Source organism: Rhipicephalus sanguineus, chromosome 3 (genome assembly GCF_013339695.2).
Source record: "Rhipicephalus sanguineus isolate Rsan-2018 chromosome 3, BIME_Rsan_1.4, whole genome shotgun sequence".
Lineage (NCBI taxonomy): Eukaryota > Metazoa > Arthropoda > Arachnida > Ixodida > Ixodidae > Rhipicephalus > Rhipicephalus sanguineus.
Window position 1 is genome coordinate 227,936,553 of NC_051178.1, and position 21,273 is coordinate 227,957,825.

Genomic DNA, 21,273 nt, shown 5'->3' on the forward strand with positions numbered 1-21,273 from the left:
AATAGAAACGTAACCATTGTTTCTTAATTTACCTTGCCCGCCACAGCGACCAACACACGCAGCGTCAGCGGTATCAGGAACATGGCGTGCGAGTTGTTTTTACCGTTTTTACACTTCGCATTATCGCGATTTGTGAGCGTGTAGTTAGCGAAAAAGAGCTGAGACAAGCTGAAACGTGCGTTGGTTATTTGGCAGCGAGTGCCTGGCCTTTAACCGATGGAAAACATGAGCCCTAATGAAGCATCCTGTCCGCGTTACACTTGTGAAACGTGTGGTAAGGCGTATGTAAGGAGGTTCAGTCTGGCTCGTCACAACAGTGTAGTTCATTCTATACAAATTCGTCGGGGAAGCTTCAAGTGCGACCAGTGCCATAATGTCAGATACAATCAACGCGAACAGCTCCTGAAGCACCTGATCGAGATGCACCAATTTGAGTACAAGTACGAACAGCGACGGTTTCGCTCCTTGCAGGGTAAGATAATCTGGACTGAAAACTGTCCTTATCTAGGTATCACTTTGCTTGTAGGAAGCAACGGGGCGCATAAGAAACGCGCCGTAAGATGTAGTTACGCTCCAGTGATGCTAAGCAGTGGGTTCTTGCTACTTACGAAACTACGCATTCTCTTCTGTGTAGTGCCAGTAATTTTATCCTGCGATATTTGTGTGACTAGCTTATCGTGCTTTAGAAAGAAAGCTAGCATCAATCATTACAACGAGCTAGTCGCCCGTGGTCACTAATAATACCTTGGGTGTTACGTCCCAAAACCACGATATGATTATGAGGGACGCCGTAGTGGAGGGCTCGGGAAATTCCGACCATCTGGTGTTCTTTAACGTGCGCGGACATCGCACAGTACACGGGCCTCTAGCATTTCGGCTCCATCGAAATGCGACCACCGCGGCCGGGATCGAACCGGCGACCTGCGGGTCAGCAGCCGAGCACTGTAACCGCTGCACCACCACGACGGACGCCCGTCGTCACTAGTACATGACCTTTTCAGTGAATCTTTCTGGTCATACTCATCCCTCTCACCCTTTTATTATATCAGTAGCCGTATTCTCAGAAAAAATCCTCTGTAGTATTCAAGGCACGAGAGCGCTAACGCTGCTTCAATGTGCATTGTCATGATTCACTATGTCTTTTTTCAGATTTCTTCCGCTGGAAGCAGAATGAAGAGAGGAGAGAGAAAGTGTGCTTTGTTGCACACTCCAGCGGGAAAACGCTGTACGGCGGCCGCATCAAACGGTGGTATGTGTGCCATCGATCTGGCAGTTACATTCCCAGGGGCAAAGGCCATAGGCGGCTCAAGTCTCAAGGTAGCTGCAAAATTAACGCGCACTGCATGGCAACAATGTCCACCACTCAAGACATGCAAACCGGCGTTGTCTCGCTTGTCTACCAAAAGAAACATTATGGGCACGACATAGACCTAGGTCACTTGCGGTTAAGCAAAGAGGAGAGACAAGCCATTGCGCAGCAACTCGCTCAAGGCATACCTGTTGAAACTGTGCTGAAGAATGTGAAGAAAACTCTTGGGAGGGAGCTTCAGAAGATACACCTGATCACACGAAGAGACCTCAACAATATTGCCAGGCGTGAACTTGGATTAACATTGCCCCAACTTCAGAAGGAGGGAGTGAATACACCATACTTGAAAGACGTCAAGCTGGAGCTGCCGTCGGAATCGTCCAATAGCTGTTCGTACGATTTGGACCAAGACGTAGACGAATCTACCGACCATGCTCCTGCAGGAAATGAAAATGTCCTTGTTAACCTTCCCGGTGTAGGATTCCAGAGCAGCAGCCAGCTTCCACTGGCACCACTTGTCATTGGCCAGCAGGGCACTGCACCATTGGTCTTCACTTCCTTGATTTCAACTGCGCAGAATGGAAGCGTCATCATTTTCGGCAATCCTGGAACCACCCTGCAAAGCAGAAGCAACTCAACGTTACCTTCTACTAGAAGCAGTGAAGCAAGAGGGAAGGGCACTCAACAGAGCTTGTTAAAATGCAACAACACAAACAATTTTGAATCAGTGAGGCAGCTTGGCTCCGTTAGTTACTCTCCCAGTGATGACCATTCAGCACCAGTGAGCCAGGCAAAAAAATGCGTCTTGGAAGCAATCCACGAGCTGCACACGAAGATCACCAAATATTATGGAAGTGAGGACAAGTTGCATCACATAGAAAAAGGGATTCGGGGGCTCACCCACTTTGTTGACTATGGTGTGGTTAATTGGGAGCCCGCGGACTGTGGAGCAATGGAAGAAGTACATTTTGATGAGGGGGAGGAGCCTCAATTCCAGGACTTGTCGGATTCGATGTTCCTCCAGGACTTGTCGGAGGGCCAGAGTGCAACGGAGAAGAAGAGCAAGCCACATAGGCAAGACCATGTGTACTCGAAGCTGAGTGAATGAGTGCTGTGTGTTACCATGTGCATCAGCCTTCAATGTGTTTTCATGTTGCCTTGGAAGAGTTATTGATGCTGAGACATTTATTGAGGTCTGTTTTCTATTTCGAGAGTGAACGGGTTGGTGCATGGGTGAGCAGAGCTGTCTCTGAGCTGTGCAACTATTGCTGCACCTATGTTGCCATGTTCTTGTGAGTTGTGTTGCTGTTCTTCATTGTAGCTTTACAGCATCAAAGAGGCTCACAATAATATATTTTGGCTCTGGGCGTGTGTGTGGCAGCCGGAAGACATTTCTGGCAAAGTGTACATTTTGTGTTTCAGCTTGACTAGTCCTCCTGGTCTGACACAAAACCAGTTGATGAAGGTAGAACATCTTTTATGTTATCTTGAATAGTGTCCGTAGCTCCTGAACTAGTAAGTTACTAGGGATGCAACATATTACTGCAAGTGTGTTTCTTTTTTATTTTTGCATGTCTTGTTCATTTGTACCATATTTTTGTTCCTCAGACTATAATATATACATAGTTGCTTCTTGAAAACCAGTGTGTTCTGCTTATGGTTGATATCCCACATCCACATTGTAATAATGGTTTCTTGAAATGCACCTACTTGGGTACCAAAGTGTTTTTCCTTATAAAACGCATATAGTTCAACTTGCCAAGCTTCCACTGATTAATTTATTTACCACATTATGTAAGTGCCATTTACTGAAGGTATAGCTTAATGTTGTCCCGTCAAGTTCTGTCATTCCAAAAACATTCTATTTACATGCGCGGTGTTAGTGACGTCGACAGCTGTCATAAGGTGGCTAACATAACAGACGCCTTCAGCGGAGTTTCTGTGGTTTGCTTTGTCCATTTCTTATTATGGTTACACCTTGCACGCAACTGTTCAGTGGGAGCACTAGTGTGTGTGAGCATAGTGCCCATACCGGCAGTGGAATCTACAGTGTTCACAGCATGAAACGTGACTTCAAAACTTCAAGTATTACAACCGGTATTCACACTAGCTCGAGATAGCCACATCATGCTGCAACAAATCTGGCGACGAAAGGTGGTGGTGCCAATCTCACGGCGATGTGACATGAACTGAAGGTTGTGGAAGAGAAAGTATGTGCATACATCTCTCAATTGTTGCGTTTCATCGCATGAGCACTATGCAATGCGATCCATGCACGGCAGTGGAGGCGGTCGAGTGGAGTTCAAGGGCGCAACCACTTGACTCTTTAGTTGTTTTACAATCTTGCATTTCGTGTCACAAGGCAACATGATAGTTGGGAAAGCAAAATTGCTGCAGTTCTGTGCAACCACATGAACACGTGAAATGTAAGCTGAGCGTATGCGACAATCTGCTAAAATGATCGGCTATTCACCTGTACAAGAGCAACAATTCTCTAATGTCCTTTATTGCTTTCAGGTTGAACATGACACGGAAAAGACATCTCCAATCAAACAGCTTGCGTATGCTAAGAAGTTTTGAGATATTGCTGTATATACTTATTTTTTAACTGTGAAAGGTGCATGGGCAAAAATGATGCGTAAACAGTTCTCGTGCCTCGCACTAAGCAATAATAGGGAGTTTTAGCTTGTAACGTATACTTCTTTACGTTACCGTGTTACCGGATACCGGATGGAATCTGCGCATGCGCGAACCTTCACGGAACGTAAAGGTTTACGGAACGTTAAACTACTCGCCGGATAGGCTTTACGTTTACGGCCCTATCTCGCAAATCCACCTTCCTTCGTAGCTACTCGCGATATTCGCTTTGCGGAGACTCCAGCCGCCGAGTCAAAATAAGCCGAAGTGCGAGCGCCACTTACGATCACCTTATTTCAGCCGGATTACCGAGGCTAGGCGACCTGGAATACCGAATCTGCAAACGTACGAGGCCTAAAGACGCTGATAGGCCGGATAGGTGGCGCCATCTAGCGGTGCCAAGGTGTACCAGGCAAGCACAAAATTGTTATTGCAGAAACATCGGGCGTTCTACTTCCAATGTAAATGCCTTGCAGCGGCATAATTACGAATGAGTTGCCTTTTTAATCATTTTGCCCCCTCAAGAACACTAAGCGAAAACAAAGGTGTTCATGATTGTGGTTGCACGAAGCGTCACAAGATGTCGACACCATCGTCCGGTAACCCGGTATTGCTACACCCCTTCGCTTTTACCGGGATACTGCACACGCTAAAAACCTCTGTTATTATTTTTCCGCAGCGTAATTCAATATTATCTAAATTAAATGTAGTTTAAATGCAGTTTAAATACAGTTGTCATCACCATTTAGTGGTTTGCGCAAACGTAAAGGTTTACGTACGTACGTAAAGGTTTACGTTTGGGCAGCTAAAAAACTTTACTAAAACTCGAGTTCCGGTAAAACGGTAAACGTAATCCGGTAACGGTAACGTAAAGAAGTATACGTTGCAAGCTAAAACTCCCTAATATTTGCCACTCTTCACTGTCTAGCTCCTTAACTCACTTTTTTTCCTGCGAATGTTGTTCATTCAATAATGTCCAGTGGCTTTATTCATGTAAGGTGCAAAGCCGCGCCAGTTTAAGAAGCCATAGCCAGGCAGGAGGTTGTGTGGGTGCCAGGTTATACCTCGGAGGGCTGCACGGCATTCTCGCACTCTCTGAAATTGCTTGTAGGAGACAATTAAAGCACGAGCGATGATGTCGAACACGTTGAAAATCAGCAGGAAGGACATGCCCACGTACATCCCCATGATGCTTCCCATGCCACTGATCAGACGGGGCACCTGCAGCAGGTAGAGTATTGCAGTGTTCACCTTGTTATACAGCTTAGCTTAAATGTAATGAAATCGCACATCAGCAAAAAATATGTTACATCGCAAACTTTGTCACATCGGGACTTTTGTATTTCATTGGCACTAATGATCTTGCACATTCCTGAAGCTATTCGGATATTCAGCCATTTTGGCTGTTCATATACATTACAATCTATTTCAGATCTGAGCAATTTGTAGATATCTCGTGGTATCTTTTCTTATTTGGATGTGAACGCCAACACAGACAACTGCAGTTGAACCCTTTTGTAAAAGACACGCACCGGGGAGCAGTTTTTGTCCCCCATATGAGGTGTCTCTTATAAACAGGGTACCAGGTTCTCATGTTTTGATCGACCCCTATTTCGGTGTGGGCCCACTTTTCTCTCTTATACCCACTGGTCTGTTACATCAGCACCTCTTATAAAGGAGTTCAACTGTATTACGAAGTTTGCGCAATGCTGCAGGAACTGCGGTGCAGCGGAAACTTTTACTGAATGCAAAATGAAAATGTGGCGACATTTATGATGTGTAGTATGACAACAAGTCGCTTAGCTCAGTCGACGTATTTAGCCCAGGTGGGGAGTGGACGGGGGTCCGTTCTATGCACATGGGGCCATTGAAATCGTTTTGCTCGCCAACCACTGCATTCAATCATGAGAATTGTTACATTTAAAGTAAAATTTTAAAATCATCTGACTGCATAAACAGATATTTTTTTTATTTATGCTACAGTTCAGCAGTAACAATTCTGTAAACCCCTTTTTGTAACAGACATTAAGCCAACAAGATTTGTTATTTACTGCTCTGAGATACACCACTAGATTCTCAAAAAATGGTAGGAAGGGGAAGATGAAAGCTTGCGATGAAACAATCCATAAGCAGTGCCTGGGTGCTCGAGCCGACGTTTTGACCAAGTCCACTTGGTCGAAACGTCGGCTCGAGCACCCACCCAATGTTTACGGATTTTTTTCACCACTAGATTTTATGACTTATAAATAGTGGAACAATTTTACTTTAAGCAGAAAGATTCTATAGATTTTGTAGCTCTAATAGACACCACTTACGTAACTGCAATATTTCTGGGTGAAATGTTGTGAATTTGTACACCTAGTGCTGTTTCTTTACTTAACCGATTTTTCACAATTTTTGTAAAGAATATTCTAGGTCATTCTCTAAAGAATATTCTAGAGTCGCTAAAAATATCACTTTTTAAAAGGTCACCAAAGTGAATGAATCAATCGAGATTGAGAAATAATTATTTGAAAATCCTGATGTCGTTAATTTCCCCATCATATGTTTATAAATAGCAAACAGTCAAAACTTCATTTTTAAGTACCGCACCGAATACTCTGAAAATGAACGTCGCGAAGGTTAAGGTGTTTTTTCACATTAAGACCACACTGTCTCAACAAAATTTCATGAAAATTGGCATTCGGAGGACAATGTAGGGTGATTCCACGTAAGATCGAACAAACGATGGCTGGTCGACCTCTCAAATTTATTTCAAAATTTTATATATTATTGCCTGATGAGTGGAAAGAAGAGATCCGCAATTTGTTTTGCCGCCAAAAATTTTTTCGAACCACAGGAAATCAATAATGACGAAGAGGTGGAGTGGAGCGCTCATCCGCTCTGCTGTTTTGGCCAACTTTCGTTATGAATTGCACAAAATATATTAATGTTAGGTGGCTGAAATTTATTTACCTAAATATATGCATGTTTTTGCTTCTGCTCAGGTATTTTTACTTTTTATGTGTAGTGTAGATGTTTTTATAAAAAACGTCAAAAATGGCCCAATCGGCAAAATTTTCTTTACTTTGAAGGTCTTTATCTCAAAAAAGCCTTGTAGCAGAGGTTCGAAAATTACGCATTACGTTCTTCGCATGCGTATCTACCAAACTGCCAAATCTTGTATTTATATAACTTTTCAGTAAAGAGATATGATCGGGCTAAGTTCAAGAAAACACCGAACAATGAAAACTTCTGACGACAATTTAAAAAAAAAACCATTTTTTAAATTTCTTAAACTTTGTCCACTTATTCTCCTCCACATCAGCTTTCACAATCATTAAAAACATGTTGCATAATGTCGTTGCACTAATAGTTACGGCCCCTCCAATGAGACCCTTAGGCAAGGATGGGCAATTCCGACTTCTTGCCCAGCAAGTGTATAAAATGCAGGCAGGATTGAATTTCTTTTTATTAAAAGGTCAGCAGGTACCTAAAAAGGTGTCGCCGGCACTGAAGACGTTAATTTTGAAATTATTTGGTCACTGCAGCGGCCACGAGCGCGGAGCTACCGAGTAGGCGCGCGCACACCCGAGATGCTCGTTGCAAGAGACGGCGCAGTGAGAGCTCGTTCTCGCGTCCTCAGACCGATTTAGTTCGAAACAGCAACACCTCTCGGGTGACTTGAACGCACGTGCACTGGAGCTTCGCTATTCTATCCGCCCTCTGTTCGTATCTCAGCTAGGCGCTGATAACACGGCGGAGATGGAAGCAAGATGAAAACTCTATAAGGGAGCTATGAGCGCTCGCTTCACGCACGCTGCTGCCACAGAAACTGCGCTGCGCCAGTTGCGATCAGTGGAAAGCATGAACGTGGCGCTCCAGTGGCAAAGCAAAATATGGATTGTCAAAAGAAAGAAAAGCAAAACTATCGGTAACCGGATGCGCTTGTCTATATTAGATGTCGGCAGCAGACGGCGTGAACTGGCCGCGCGTTCGGTGCGCTGTTCACACTTCATTCGGCGCGGATAGTTCTTGTGCTTTGCTCTTACTCTACTCCTCCTGTGCGTCTCATGACGAGAAAGTATAGCTCTGAATGAGTCTATTTTGGAGACTACCTTTTGAAGCACAAGAAGCTTAAAGGAGTACTGACACGAATTTTAAAAAATTTCGGATTGTTGCTCTAAATAAAAATACTCGTGTCGAGAAACGTAAAACGACTATTGTGGTGCCTGGGTAGCCTGGGAATGCATCCTATATATTTTAATTAGCGCCACCTTAAAAAGACACTTTCGGTTTCGATATCGAGGGGGTGGCTTCTCAGTGTCGTTTCATAGCAGTGTGACGTCACGGAGATACAGAAATTCGCGACGTACTAGCGGGAAATCCGTCATCTGCTCGTGGTGCAATAGACAACGATGAGGGAATTGTCGTCCAGTGACCCTGACAGTGATTTCTACGATTCAGGCTGCATGCTGGACGCAGAACTCGCGAACTCGGAGGAACTGTCTTGACTTGTCGGGATAATGTCCTTGCAGTGTGCCCGGCTTGCAAATGCTCAGCGACGAAAACTTCAAAGTCAAATTAAAATATTTTATACGTGTTCTCCGACTCCAGTGTGTGGACAGCGTGGACACTGCATACCAACGAAGCAAAAAATGTGCCTTTTGCGATGTCTCAAAATCGTGTCAGTACTCCTTTAATTATTGCAAAGAAGCCAAAATTTCGCAGAGTTACTGACCTAGACATAAATGCTTTGAAGGAACGTTTAACGCCCGAAAGATCAGTGACTGTCAGTGAGACGGACTACTTGTGCTACGCGTGCTTTTGCTACGACTGCAATGAAAGATCTTCATGGAACGCACAGTTTAACGATGACATTCTTATGCCCTGAAAAAGAAATCGACGCAATTAACCAGATCACTGCGGCTACCGGTGCACGTGCGTTCAAGTCACCCGAGAGGTCTTGCTGTTTCGAACTCAATCGGTCTGAGGATGCGAGAACGAGCTCTCACTGCGCCGTCTCTTACAACGAGCATCTCGAGTGCGCGCGCGCCTACTCGGTAGCTCCGCGCTCGTGGCCGCTGCAGTGACCAAATAATTTCAAAATTAACGTCTTCAGTGCCGGCGACACCTTTTTAGGTACCTGCTGACCTTTTAATAAAAAGAAATTCACTCCTGCCTGCATTTTATACACTTGCTGGGCAAGAAGTCGGAATTGCCCATCCTTGCCTAAGGGTCTCATTGGAGGGGCCGTAACTATTAGTGCAACGACATTATGCAGCATGTTTTTAATGATTGTGAAAGCTGATGTGGAGGAGAATAAGTAGACAAAGTTTAAGAAATTTAAAAAATGGGGTTTTTTTTTTTAAATTGTCGTCAGAAGTTTTCATTGTTCGGTGTTTTCTTGAAATTAGCCCGATCATATCTCTTTACTGAAAAGTTATATAAATACAAGATTTGGCAGTTTGGTAGATACGCATGCGAAGAACGTAATGCGTAATTTTCGAACCTCTGCTACAAGGCTTTTTTGAGATAAAGACCTTCAAAGTAAAGAAAATTTTGCCGATTGGGCCATTTTTGAGGTTTTTTATAAAAACATCTACACTACACATAAAAACTAAAAATACCTGAGCAGAAGCAAAAACATGCATATATTTAGGTAAATAAATTTCAGCTACCTAACTTTAATATATTTTGTGCAATTCATAACGAAAGTTGGCCAAAACAGCAGAGCGGATGAGCGCTCCACTCCACCTCTTCGTCATTATTGATTTCCTGTGGTTCGAAAAAATTTTTGGCGGCAAAACAAATTGCGGATCGCTTCTTTCCACTCATCAGGCAATAATATATAAAATTTTGAAATAAATTTGAGAGGTCGAAAAGCCATCGTTTGTTCGATCTTACGTGGAATCACCCTGTACTTCTTTTTTACCGATTAATACGTACGCAGGCGCTAGTAGACGCCGTCAAAATCTATGACGTCACAGCGTGTCAAGATGGCGTCGCCAGCTGATTTTTCTTTTTGTGCACTTTCTCTGGGGCGCCTCGATGCCAGTGTTCCTTCGCACGAAGGAACGCTGGCATCGAGGCGTCCTTACAATAATAATTGTTTTGAGTTTTACGTCCTGAAACCACGATATGATTATGAAGGACGCCGTATAGTGGAGGGCTCCGGAAATTTCGACCATCTGGTGTTCTCCAACGTGCACTGAAATTGCACATGTATACGGGCCTCTAGCATTTCGCCTCCATCGAAATGCGACTGCCGCGGCCGGGATAGAACCCGCGACCTTTGGGTCAGCAGCCGAGCACCGTAACCACTACACCACCGCGGCGGACATCGAGGCGCCCTAGCTTTCTCGCTTACCAAGCGGCATCTCGCGGCAACAGGGTCGCTTTTGGTTCTGTGAAAGGATGATTTGCTAATATGAGACACATTTTTTTTTAAAGTGCGTAGCGCTTTAGGAGAGCAGCTTGTCATCTATCCATGGATCTCATGTGACGTGATCACGCTAAAAAAGAAGTGGTCAATATAGGCCGAACACAAGGCTAGCAATGCTCAAAACCTGTTTAAAATAAACGAACGATGTCTAAAATAATATAATTAACAGAGATAACGAAGAAATAATCGCAATAAACTTAAAATCGCTAAAAACGCTTCAGAGACATGCGCCTGACTCCCGTGCCGCGCAACAGATGCGCCATCGCCTCGCCGAAAGCACGATTGCTCCTCCCACCGGCGTTCTCAGGCGCATTCTCGCCACACCAGGCGAAACAACCTGGCGGAATTTGCTGCAGACGACACGCATCTCAACTGCCGTAACAAGCAGGAAGTCGACAAAGCGCAGAAAAAGTAGCGCGCATGTCGCATACCGAGTTTTCGAATCTCACTAGCAAGATTACACTCCTGCCGGGGAAACCCTGCATATTTATTGACGACATCGATGGTTTGGAAAACGGAGTAGTGGAAACTACGAACAGGAATCGCTGCGTGCTCGTGCTATGCACTTCCTGATCATGTTTCACATTAGTGCAGGGGCGTAGCCAAGGGGGGTTGGGGGGGGGAGGTTAACCCCCCTCCCCCGAAAAAAGTGCAATTTTGCTTGCGTATATATACACGTACACATACAAACGCACGCACGAACATGCATAAAGTATGGTTGAACCCCCCCCCCCCCCATGAATAAGATTTCTGGCTACGCCCCTGCATTAGTGAGTGCAGCTGCGCATTTTAGCGAGGATTCGGAACGACACAAATCGCTACACAAGAACGGCATTTTCCCCTTTAAATCTCAACAAACTTAATTTAAATCGGTGCTGCGGTCGTCTTGTAAAAACATATCTACGCGGTTTCATATTTATATGAATATGGGCCATCGAAGCTTTTCCCTAGGTAAGTTGAATTCTTAAGATTATGTGCCTTGTGCATAGGCGTAGCCAGCGGCGGGGGGGGGGGGGGGGGGGGGTGAGGCTGGAACACTCTTTGCGAATTTTTTTCGGTTTATTTTTCTGTATATGAACACGCACACTACAAGAGCAAGCGCATAGAGGGGTGCGCGAAGCACTGGTGCAGTCAACATGTAACGATAAACACCTTGACAGAACAGTGACAAGCGTAGTTTCTTTTTCTTTAAAGGAGCCCTGCAACATTTTCAGCATGGTCAGAAAACGCTGCCGATCGGTAGTCGAGGCTCCTCAGAACACGCGAGCCAAACATTATAGCGCAGCGCGCGACATGGAATTTACGATGGATTCTCAAAGTCAGCAAGAAATCGCTCCCTCTTCTCTCGATAAATGATGCCATATGCCCATAATGACCACGTTATAAACACAATTAAAGTCCGTGGAAATTGGCTGATTTGAGCATCGTGAGCGGCATAGTTACTGTGGCCGCCGCGGGATGCCGCCAGATGCCTGCGCCCGCGCTCGTGAACAAACAGAGTAAGCCGCGCGATCGAAGAAAGAAACTTAAAAGAAAGTGCTCAAGGACATGAGGCACGCTGACGAAGGGACGCATCTTCTTGCCCCCTCGTCATCCCCCTCCCTGCGTAGCTTTCAGCGCGCTCGCTGGTACGAGAGGAGAGAGAAAGCGCTTGAAGCGTGCGACAAATCTCTGCAACTCCGCTCGTATTTGGCAGATTGTAAAAATTTATTCAACAGTCGATCCATATAGTGTTGCAGGACCCCATTATGGATCGTCACGACCAAGCGACAACAACGTGACAATTTAACGCTGAAGAGATCTGGACAAATAGCTGCATTATAGCGCTCGAGTCGTTATACTTGCCGTTACTTTGGGGTCGTTCCTTCTGCGGTACTCTTGCGCACTCGCTAAGTAGACGACGACTTCCGTCAGTACCTTGCCATGTTTCCTGGACAAAAAAGACAGGAAAAAAAAACGAGGCGACTTTATCCCTTGACTTAGGTGTCTGGCAGTGGCACTATATAGCACGTCGTCGTTCGAGTGCCCTCGTATACTCCTTAGATTAACCTAGCGTTTCGTCGCTCTGCCAAAGCAGATCTCAGATGACACGTAGAAAGAGGCGAGTGGTTGAGATCTGCTCCAATAGGTGCCGCAACGGTCCCGACTGCTCAGAGGAAAACCGCCTGCTCTTCAATGAACTCGTTCAATTAATGTTCTTTAATTATCCTGTCAGTTAACTGGCCCTTACCTTAAAAAAATATGAGCTGGTTACCAGTCATAACGGCATCGTTATGGCGTCAGCGTCGTAGTTCTGAGTGGGTATGCGACGCTGACACGCAAGTCGTGGCACATCGGCTTAGAAACATGGACGCAGCTTCTGAATGTACTGGTACTCCACGATGGTGGTTTTTATGACAAAGAAAATGCGTCAATGTGAAAACTACGTGGCAGGAGCGTCTCTGTGCATGAATAACTAAACAGCCTGCAAGATGTTTTGATATCATTAATGTGACATCGCAAACCTCGCGTCTCCACATGCTGGTGCTCCAGTATGGTGGTTTCAGTGACGTCAATGCAAGCAATCGATGGCTTGCATCTATACACCTTTGTGTGTACCCATTAATAACCCATTAATTTACCAAAGAACTCTGGGCCACACCTCGCTGAACTATGAACTGATGTCTAAACATGGCGCAAGTTCATTGTACCTACATAAAACGTGTGCACTCGTATTCAGGAAGTGTGGCGAAGTTTGAATAACGGAAAACTTTCTGTTTGCACAATAAGCGAGCATCGACATTACGCTGATGACTTAGCTCACCATGCGGTTACCCGAAAAGCGATATACTTGTCAATGGCGACCACTGGCCATAAATATATATTGACTTCATTGTGTTTTCGTTAGCTGCCATACTTACGTCTTTCGTGTTCTTGTTTTCGTTTTATTTCCACACACAAACACACACACACACACACACACACACACACACACACACACACACACACACACACACACACACACACACACATATATATATATATATACATATATATATATATATATATATATATATAGATATATATATATATATATATATATACTTTGACACAACATACTTTGCATTCAGTTCCCGTCGCTTCTATATCGAAGTCTGTCCCAAGCATGGAGGAGCAGGGAGTGGCGGCGTCAGAGAAAGCTGGCTTGCCGAAGCTCAAGTCCCTATAGGAATCTGGGGACTTCAGCAGAAGCTAGCGGAATCGCGTGACGCTACCTACTTATTATTTTTTCTTCTTTTTTCTATGGCCCTGATAGCTCTATATATGACGACATATAGCATTGTTTTCGGGGGTACTGATTTCGTGCTTATCTAGTAATAGCTAGCACCCAGTTTTTCGATCACTTTGAAGTTTTGTAGATCGGCGAATAGGCACTATATATTTCAACGACAATTTTACTCATACACTTTGCAACAGCACTTGCAAGCACACTCACCCTCTGTCGCGTTCAGGCACCTTTTGCTCTTCCAGCTGCATGAAATTACAGTAAGGCAATTGGAATACACTGTTTGCAGGTAGAGGAACAAATACGCGATGCGCACCCGTGTTTTGAAGAATGTTGCACAGCGCGCGTGACAGGATGTATATATACTATGTAGGTTACTGTGCGCCTGTCCCAGTGTACAGTAGCAGGCCAGAGCCTCTCTATCATTTTCTCTCTCTCTCTCTGTCCTGAAGTTTTTTCATACGACGGTGTGAAGGAATTTCCACATCCGCCGCCTCTATAAGCCTCCTAACCAGCAAATATTGTTAATAATAATAATTGTGGGGGTTTTACGTTCCAAAACGACGATGTGGTTACGAGAGACGCCGTAGGGGAGGGCTCCGGAAATTTCGACCACCTGGGGTTCTTTAACGTGCACCTAATCTAAGCACACGGCATCTAGCCTCTGCGCAACTATCAGCTGGTGCGCAAGGTGTTCCTCAGTGGCGTAGCCAGGGGGGGGGGGGGGGGGGCACACCGGGCTTGCCCCCCCCCCCCGAAATTTTTTTTGCCATGGAATACAAGCTTAAAATGACACTCGATCACATTTGCCTGCCCGACCACCACTTCAGATCAAAGAGGTGCGCCCCCCCCCCCCCCGAACAAAATTTCTGGCTACGTCCCTGGTGTTCCTGCGTTATAATACCACCCTTCCCTCCAGCGCATGCATCGAGAGTGTCCAGTGTAGCAGCTGTCCTCTTAGCTAGGAAACGTGGAAGGATTAGCGACGACAACTTTGAAAAACAACGTATAGCACTATATCACAGAAGCCACAGTAAGCCTCCTAGCCTTCAAGCAAGCCTCCAGCCTTTTGTAACGCAATGTAATCGGTTACACACACACACACACACACAAACACAAACACACACATTATATATATATATATATATATATATATATATATATATATATATATATATATATATATTGTGAGGTGTTTATTAGACGGCAGTCGGCGACGATGCTCAATGGCGACAGTCAAGCAAGAACACGAGCTCAGAGCGCGAGCGCGAAGAGCCCAAGAGGACGACCCACTAGAAGGCTAGAGAGCGTAACCCCTTACTCAACTCATAGGCTTCGCTACAATATATATATATTGATACTGGACTTTCAACGAGGGGTGAAGGGGTGAAAGAGAAGAAGGAAGAAGTGGAGTTGGATTCTGGGCTAAGCCTTCCGCGGCCATCCATCATCCCGCCTTGTAAAATAAACATCTCTCGCCGTAACATAATTGGTGGAGAGTGCTGGGTAATGCATTGGAACCCCGAAGAAGTACGGCGGAAGACAAACGACTGGAGCTTCGCCGAAGCCGCAGACTCGCAGGACTTCCGCCACTGCCAACGAAGATGAACACTGACGGTGACATCCCGCCGCCTCAGCCTAGCACCCCTGGACAACATTATAGAGAGCCACGCCCGTTCTCTGGGAAACCTGGAGAGGACGTCGAAGAATGGCTCAAGCACTACCGGCGGATGAGTCTATATAACCACTGGGACACTGCCAGCCAGCGGAACAACGTACCACTTTTCCTTGAGGGAACCGCGTTGATGTTGTACGAGAATCATGAGGACAATTTGACAACGTGGGCAAATTTCGTGGACGAGATCAAGAAGTGCTTTGGTGACCCGACCATGAAAAAGAAGCGGGCCGAACAGACGCTGAGCCAACGTGCTCAAGTCCCAGGCGAGACGTGTACTATGTACATAGAGGAAGTCCTCAAGTTATGCAAAAGTGTGGACCCAGTTATGACTGATGAGGATAAGGTCGGGCATCTCCTCAAGGGAATTGCTGAGGATATCTATCACTATACCTAATCGGCAAGGATGACTTGCAGTCGGCAAATGACATCATCCGACACTGCCGGACGTTCGAGGCCCTTAAAGCTCGGCGCATTTCGGCAAAGTTCGGTCGACTCCCCAACGTCACCACTGTCGCGAGCATCGACGTGGGCCCTCCGTCCAGTGATCTGGCGTCAACTATGCGACAAATAGTGCGCGAAGAACTTGATCAACGGGACGCTGCTGCTACTTCGATAGCACATGTTCGCGGTGCTTTCACGCCGTGCGGCCCCCTGCAGGGGCGTAGCCAAGGGTGGGGGGGGGGGGGTTGAAACCCCCCCCCCCGAAATTTTTCAGTGTTGCTTGCGTATATAGGCATGCACACATACAAACGCACGCACGAACAGACATAAAGTATGGTTGAACCCCCCCTCCGAAAAAAATTTCTGGCTACGCCCCTGGCCCCCTGCCTGTATCCATCAATGCTGCGGGCTTCGACGACTCAAGGACGCCGGTACAGTCGCGTCCTCATACTAATATTTATGAGCCGCCAAACGACGCCATCAAGAGGTCACCCTCCGACATCACAGCGTGGCAAGATCATCCCGCTGACTGCCTTCAGCAGCGTGTGGTTCGTGAACCGCCTGTGTGTTTCCACTGTGGCGTTCGTGGACATATAGCCCGCTTCTGCCCGAGCGACGTCGGGCGCCTCTATCGCAGTATGATCGACCCCGTGCATCCTCACGTCGCACAAGTACACGTGGTGACTATCGCTCGCCACCGAATAGCCACTACCGAAACGACTTCCATCAGGGATACCGCAGCGATTCGCCTGCTCCTGTGCGGAGCGTGACGCCACCAACCTCCCGCCTGCGTCGATCACCATCACCAGGTCGTCGGCGTCTCACCTCTCCTCCTCCGCCGGGAAACTAGACTCCGCGGCCGATGGAGGTGAGGTCGCCGGACATTTTTCACTGCACACAGATATGCCTCCGCCAGTTTCCATGTTACAGAATAAGGTCCGTGTTCTTATAGATGGTGTTTCCACTTCAGCTTTAGTCGACACGGGAGGAACTGTTTCCGTTATGAGCAGCGATTTTAAGACTCGACTCGGTCAGAAAGTGATGTTCTCTTGGGGAACCAACACAACGTTTCGTGCAGTGAGTGGGGAACCATTGCGCCCAGTGGGAGTGTGCCTGCAACTGTTACTTTTGGCGCAAAATTGTTCAAGGCAGAGTTTGCAGTTCTTGGCAATTCTACTTATGACGTTATCCTGGGGATCGACTTTCTGAAACAATGCGGAGCCACCGTGGACTGCGCTGCCGGAGAAGTTTTTGTGAGGAGGCCACGCGCGGCCAACAGACAATTGCAGTCGTTGATGACATAATTCTGCCGGCGCAGTCCATAGTTGGAGTGCCTGTTGACGTCTGTGGTGTCGCAGCGGATAAAATTGATGTTATTGTTGACCCGATCCAGCTGAACTGGGCAAAGAAGGATGTGTTGGTACCGCGTTGTGTGATTTCTGCGAGCAGTGGCAAAGCCTCGCTATGGGTGATCAACTCCTCTTTCGAGCCGGTTGTACTGCCTAGTGGAATGCGGCTGGCTGTGTTTGAAGTAGACCCAAGAAGTAACGTCAACATCGCGGTCATTAGCGACGACAACAAAGATGCATCCCATGTGGCCCGCCCCAGTGATGACATATTCATGGGCATGGTGAATAAGTCGCTATCCCCAGAGAAGAGACAAGCGTTAGTTAGGATTCTCTCCAACCATGCATCCGTCTTTGGTTTCGCGCTGAATGGCCACGGAGTTTCTGCACCACCTTCACGCACTCGCCATGTGATTGATACTGGTTCTGCCCATCCCATCCGCCAGAGACCGTACAGAGTATCTCCGTCTGAGCGTAAAATTATTGCTGAGCAGGTGGAAGAAATGCTAGCAAAGAAAGTGATTCAGGACTCATCTAGCCCCTGGGCGGCACCTGTTATACTTGTAAAGAAGAAGGATGGTTCCTGGAGATTTTGTGTAGATTACCGGCGGCTGAACTCTGTCACAAAAAAAGACGTATATCCGCTTCCCCGAATTGACGATGTTATCGATTGTGTGCACTCTGCTTCGTATTTTTCTTCTGTAGACCTGAGATCTGGATATTGGCAAATTCCCATGCACTCTGCCGACAAGGAAAAAACAGCGTTTACAACTCCAGACGGTCTATTCGAGTTTAATGTCATGCCGTTTGGTTTATGCAATGCACCTGCCACATTTGAGCGCTTTATGGACACAGTTCTCCGTGGCTTAAAATGGGAAATATGTCTTTGATGTCTTGATGATGTCGTAATTTTTGGCCGCACGTTTGACGAACACAATCGTCGACTTGATGTTGTTCTCGCGAGCCTTGAAAAAGCCGCACTTACCTTGAATTCAAAGAAATGCCATTTTGGTGATCGTGAGACTACAGTTCTTGGACATCTCGTAGACAAGCACGGCGTTCGACCTGATCCCGATAAAGTCACCGCAGTCAGCAGCTTCCCTCAACCACGCTCGCTACGAGAACTTCGAAGCTTCTTGGGCCTGTGTTCATATTTCCGGCGTTTTGTTCCTAACTTCGCTGATGTCGCTCAGCCCCTTACTCATCTGCTCAACAAAGCCGTGCCCTACCAGTGGACGAAAGAATACGAGTCATCGTTTTCTCAGTGAAGTTTCTACTCACTTCCGGGCCTATTCTTCGCCATTTCGACGCATCAGCCCCAACGGAGGTGCACAGCGACGCCAGTGGAATTGGTATCGGCGCAGTCTTAGTTCAGCGTCACGGAGCCGCCGAACATGTCATTGCCTACGCAAGCCGTTGTTTGAGTAAAGCTGAACGCAATTACACTGTTACAGAGCAAGAATGCCTGGCGGTCGTCTTTGCCGTGCAGAAGTTTCGCCCGTACATCTATGGCCGCCGATTCGCTATCGTCACAGACTACCACTCACTCTGTTGGCTCACTGGTCTCCGTGATCCTTCCGGCCGTCTCGCACGCTGGGCCTTACGTTTACAAGAATATGACTTTGAGGTGCGCTTCAAGAGTGGCCGCCGTCACGCGAACGCTGACTGCCTGTCGCGACTTCCCCTGCCCACGACTGACTGTGACGCCGACAATTTAGACGACTGTCTGGCAGCTCTTGACTCGCTGTTTCCAAATTTGGCCACCTTCCATGCTGAACAACGCAAAGACCATCGTCTGGCTCCTTTTCTCTCATCTACCGCCAATAAGCCGCATCGGTCCCCTTTCGTTATACGGGATGACATTCTTTACAAGCGAAATTTTGCTGCGCAGGGGGCCCGCCTACTTTTGGTTGTCCCAAAGGCTTTGCGACCCAACGTGCTGCAAGCTATGCACGACGACCCAACATCCGGACATATGGGATTTGCCAGGACCTATCGCCGCACACTGAAACGTTTCTACTGGCCACGCATGCGTCAAGATACAGCTAAATACGTCGCGAGTTGTGAGCATTGCCAACGATACAAACGTCCAACTAGTGCGCCGCCGGGACTTCTCCATCCCATACCGCCTCCGTGTTCCCCCTGAGGTTGTCGGTATTGACTTGATGGGCCCTTTTCCGCGATCGATCAATGGGAACCGCTGGTTTATAATCTGTGTTGACCACCTCACTCGTTATGCTGAAACCGCAGCGATCTCTGCCGCAACGGCCGATCACATTTCGGCCTTCATGCTACGCTACATCATCCTCCGGCATGAGTCGCCTCGCGCCATTATCAGTGACCGTGGCCGTCAGTTCGTAGCCGACGTCGTAGAAGAGCTCCTCCGCCGCTCTGCTTCACAGTTTCGTCACGCCACTTCGTACCATCCTCAGACCAACGGACTGACTGAGCGCGTCAACAGGACGCTCGTTAACATGCTTGCTATGTACGTTGACTCCAAGCACAAGAACTGGGACGCAATTTTACCTTTTATGACTTACGCTTACAACACTGCGCTGCATGAGACCATCGGCTTTAGCCCGCTTTACCTTCTCTACATCCGTCCGCCCCGCACTACTCTAGACACCATTCTCCCGTTTTCGGATCAGGAAAAGCCACCTCTTGCAGAGACACTCTGTCACGCAGAGGAGGCAAGGCGCATCGCACGTCTCCGGACTTTCGCATCCCAAGACCGTTCGAAGGCCCGCTACGATAAGCGACATCGACATGTCTCGTACAATGAAGGAAATATGGTGTGGCTGTGGACTCCATACCGCAAGCGTGGTTTGTATCAAAAGTTTCTGGCCCTCTACACAGGTCCCTTCGTCGTTTTGTCACGCCTTAGCGACGTTACGTACGTCATATCACGACTCACATCAACCGGCCGTCGCTCCAGAAGAACTGATGCCGTGCATGTCGCCCGTTTGAAGCCATACTACGCGCGACACTGATTGACTCGCCCTGTGGGCATCGTTACACCGGGGGGAATTGATACTGGACTTTCACAAGGGGTGAAAGAGAAGAAGGAAGAAGTGGAGTTGGATTCTGGGCTAAGCCTTCCGCGACCATCCATCATCCCGCCTTGTAAAATAAACATCTCTCGCCGTAACAATATGTATATATACATACACGGTGGACAGAATGAGCGACGCCAGCCCCCCACTCGCGAACGAGTTGGTACGCCACTGTCCGCACTTATTTGTTTGTAATGCTCAAACAAATTGTTTCGGGCCGTTAAACCCCAACAATTATTATTATGCCTCAACATCGTGAGGGAGGCCTGATAGAAGTCGCGCAAAGCACTATTCAAAAAAGGCAACGCGAAACCGTAAAAACAGCCTGCGTGTGTAACGTAGTGCAAGTCACATATTGCTATAAGGTAACGTCTCTTCATGATGTTGGGCAACACACTCGCACACACAAACGTGTGTGCGTGCGCGATCGAGAGAGCGAGCACTTTGTTATGGGTTTTAATATGGGCCTGGCTTTACGTTCCTGCGTATCGTGGTATGGAAACATTATCTCCCAAAGTCGTTACAACCTGTACAGCCGTGAACGATATGAGAGGGAACAATGAATTCGTGTTTAATCAACGATTACTTGTAATGTACCGATATGAATGTGACCTATTGAATTACAAGAGACACGTTGTCACTTGAGCATTTAATGGTATGAACACTTTTGCGCTTGCCAACTTCGTTTACCCGCTACGACTTTTAAAACGTAATTTAATCGTTCCATCTCAATTTGCTCAAGACTGTACGTGGCTGTAGGTTCAACGTAAGTTTTTTTTTTTTTTAAATAAGAACATCACGTGTCTCACAATGTGTTTTGTCCACTTCAGGGAAGATGCTTGCCATGAGTACTCTATCACCCTGCATCAAAGAACACAGAGAAGCACGTATGTAGACGACAACGCCAGCCAAGGCCGCAACAACAAAAAGCGATCACACAAGATGGTATATAGTGTCAAGATCTTGGCAAAAAAAATCTGGAGGTGACCCTAATTCTTGACTTAAGTGTCTGTTATAGAGGTACTCGCGCGTCGGCATTCGTGTGCCCTGGTGTCTTCCTTGAATTAACTTTGTGCTCCGCGCGCTGCCGAAAGCGAATCCCAGAGGCCCAACGCAGAAA

General features: G+C 46.8%; 1 protein-coding gene across 1 annotated transcript; it reads left to right on the forward strand.

Moving 5' to 3' along the window:
* Positions 1–83: 83 nt before the first annotated feature.
* On the forward strand, positions 84–3,077 carry LOC119388349 (uncharacterized). Its single transcript, XM_037656060.2, has 2 exons — positions 84–472; positions 1,150–3,077. The coding sequence occupies exons 1-2, from the start codon at positions 217–219 to the stop codon at positions 2,415–2,417; spliced, it is 1,524 nt and encodes a 507-aa protein (XP_037511988.1). The 5' UTR covers positions 84–216; the 3' UTR covers positions 2,418–3,077.
* The last annotated feature ends 18,196 nt before the right edge of the window (positions 3,078–21,273 follow it).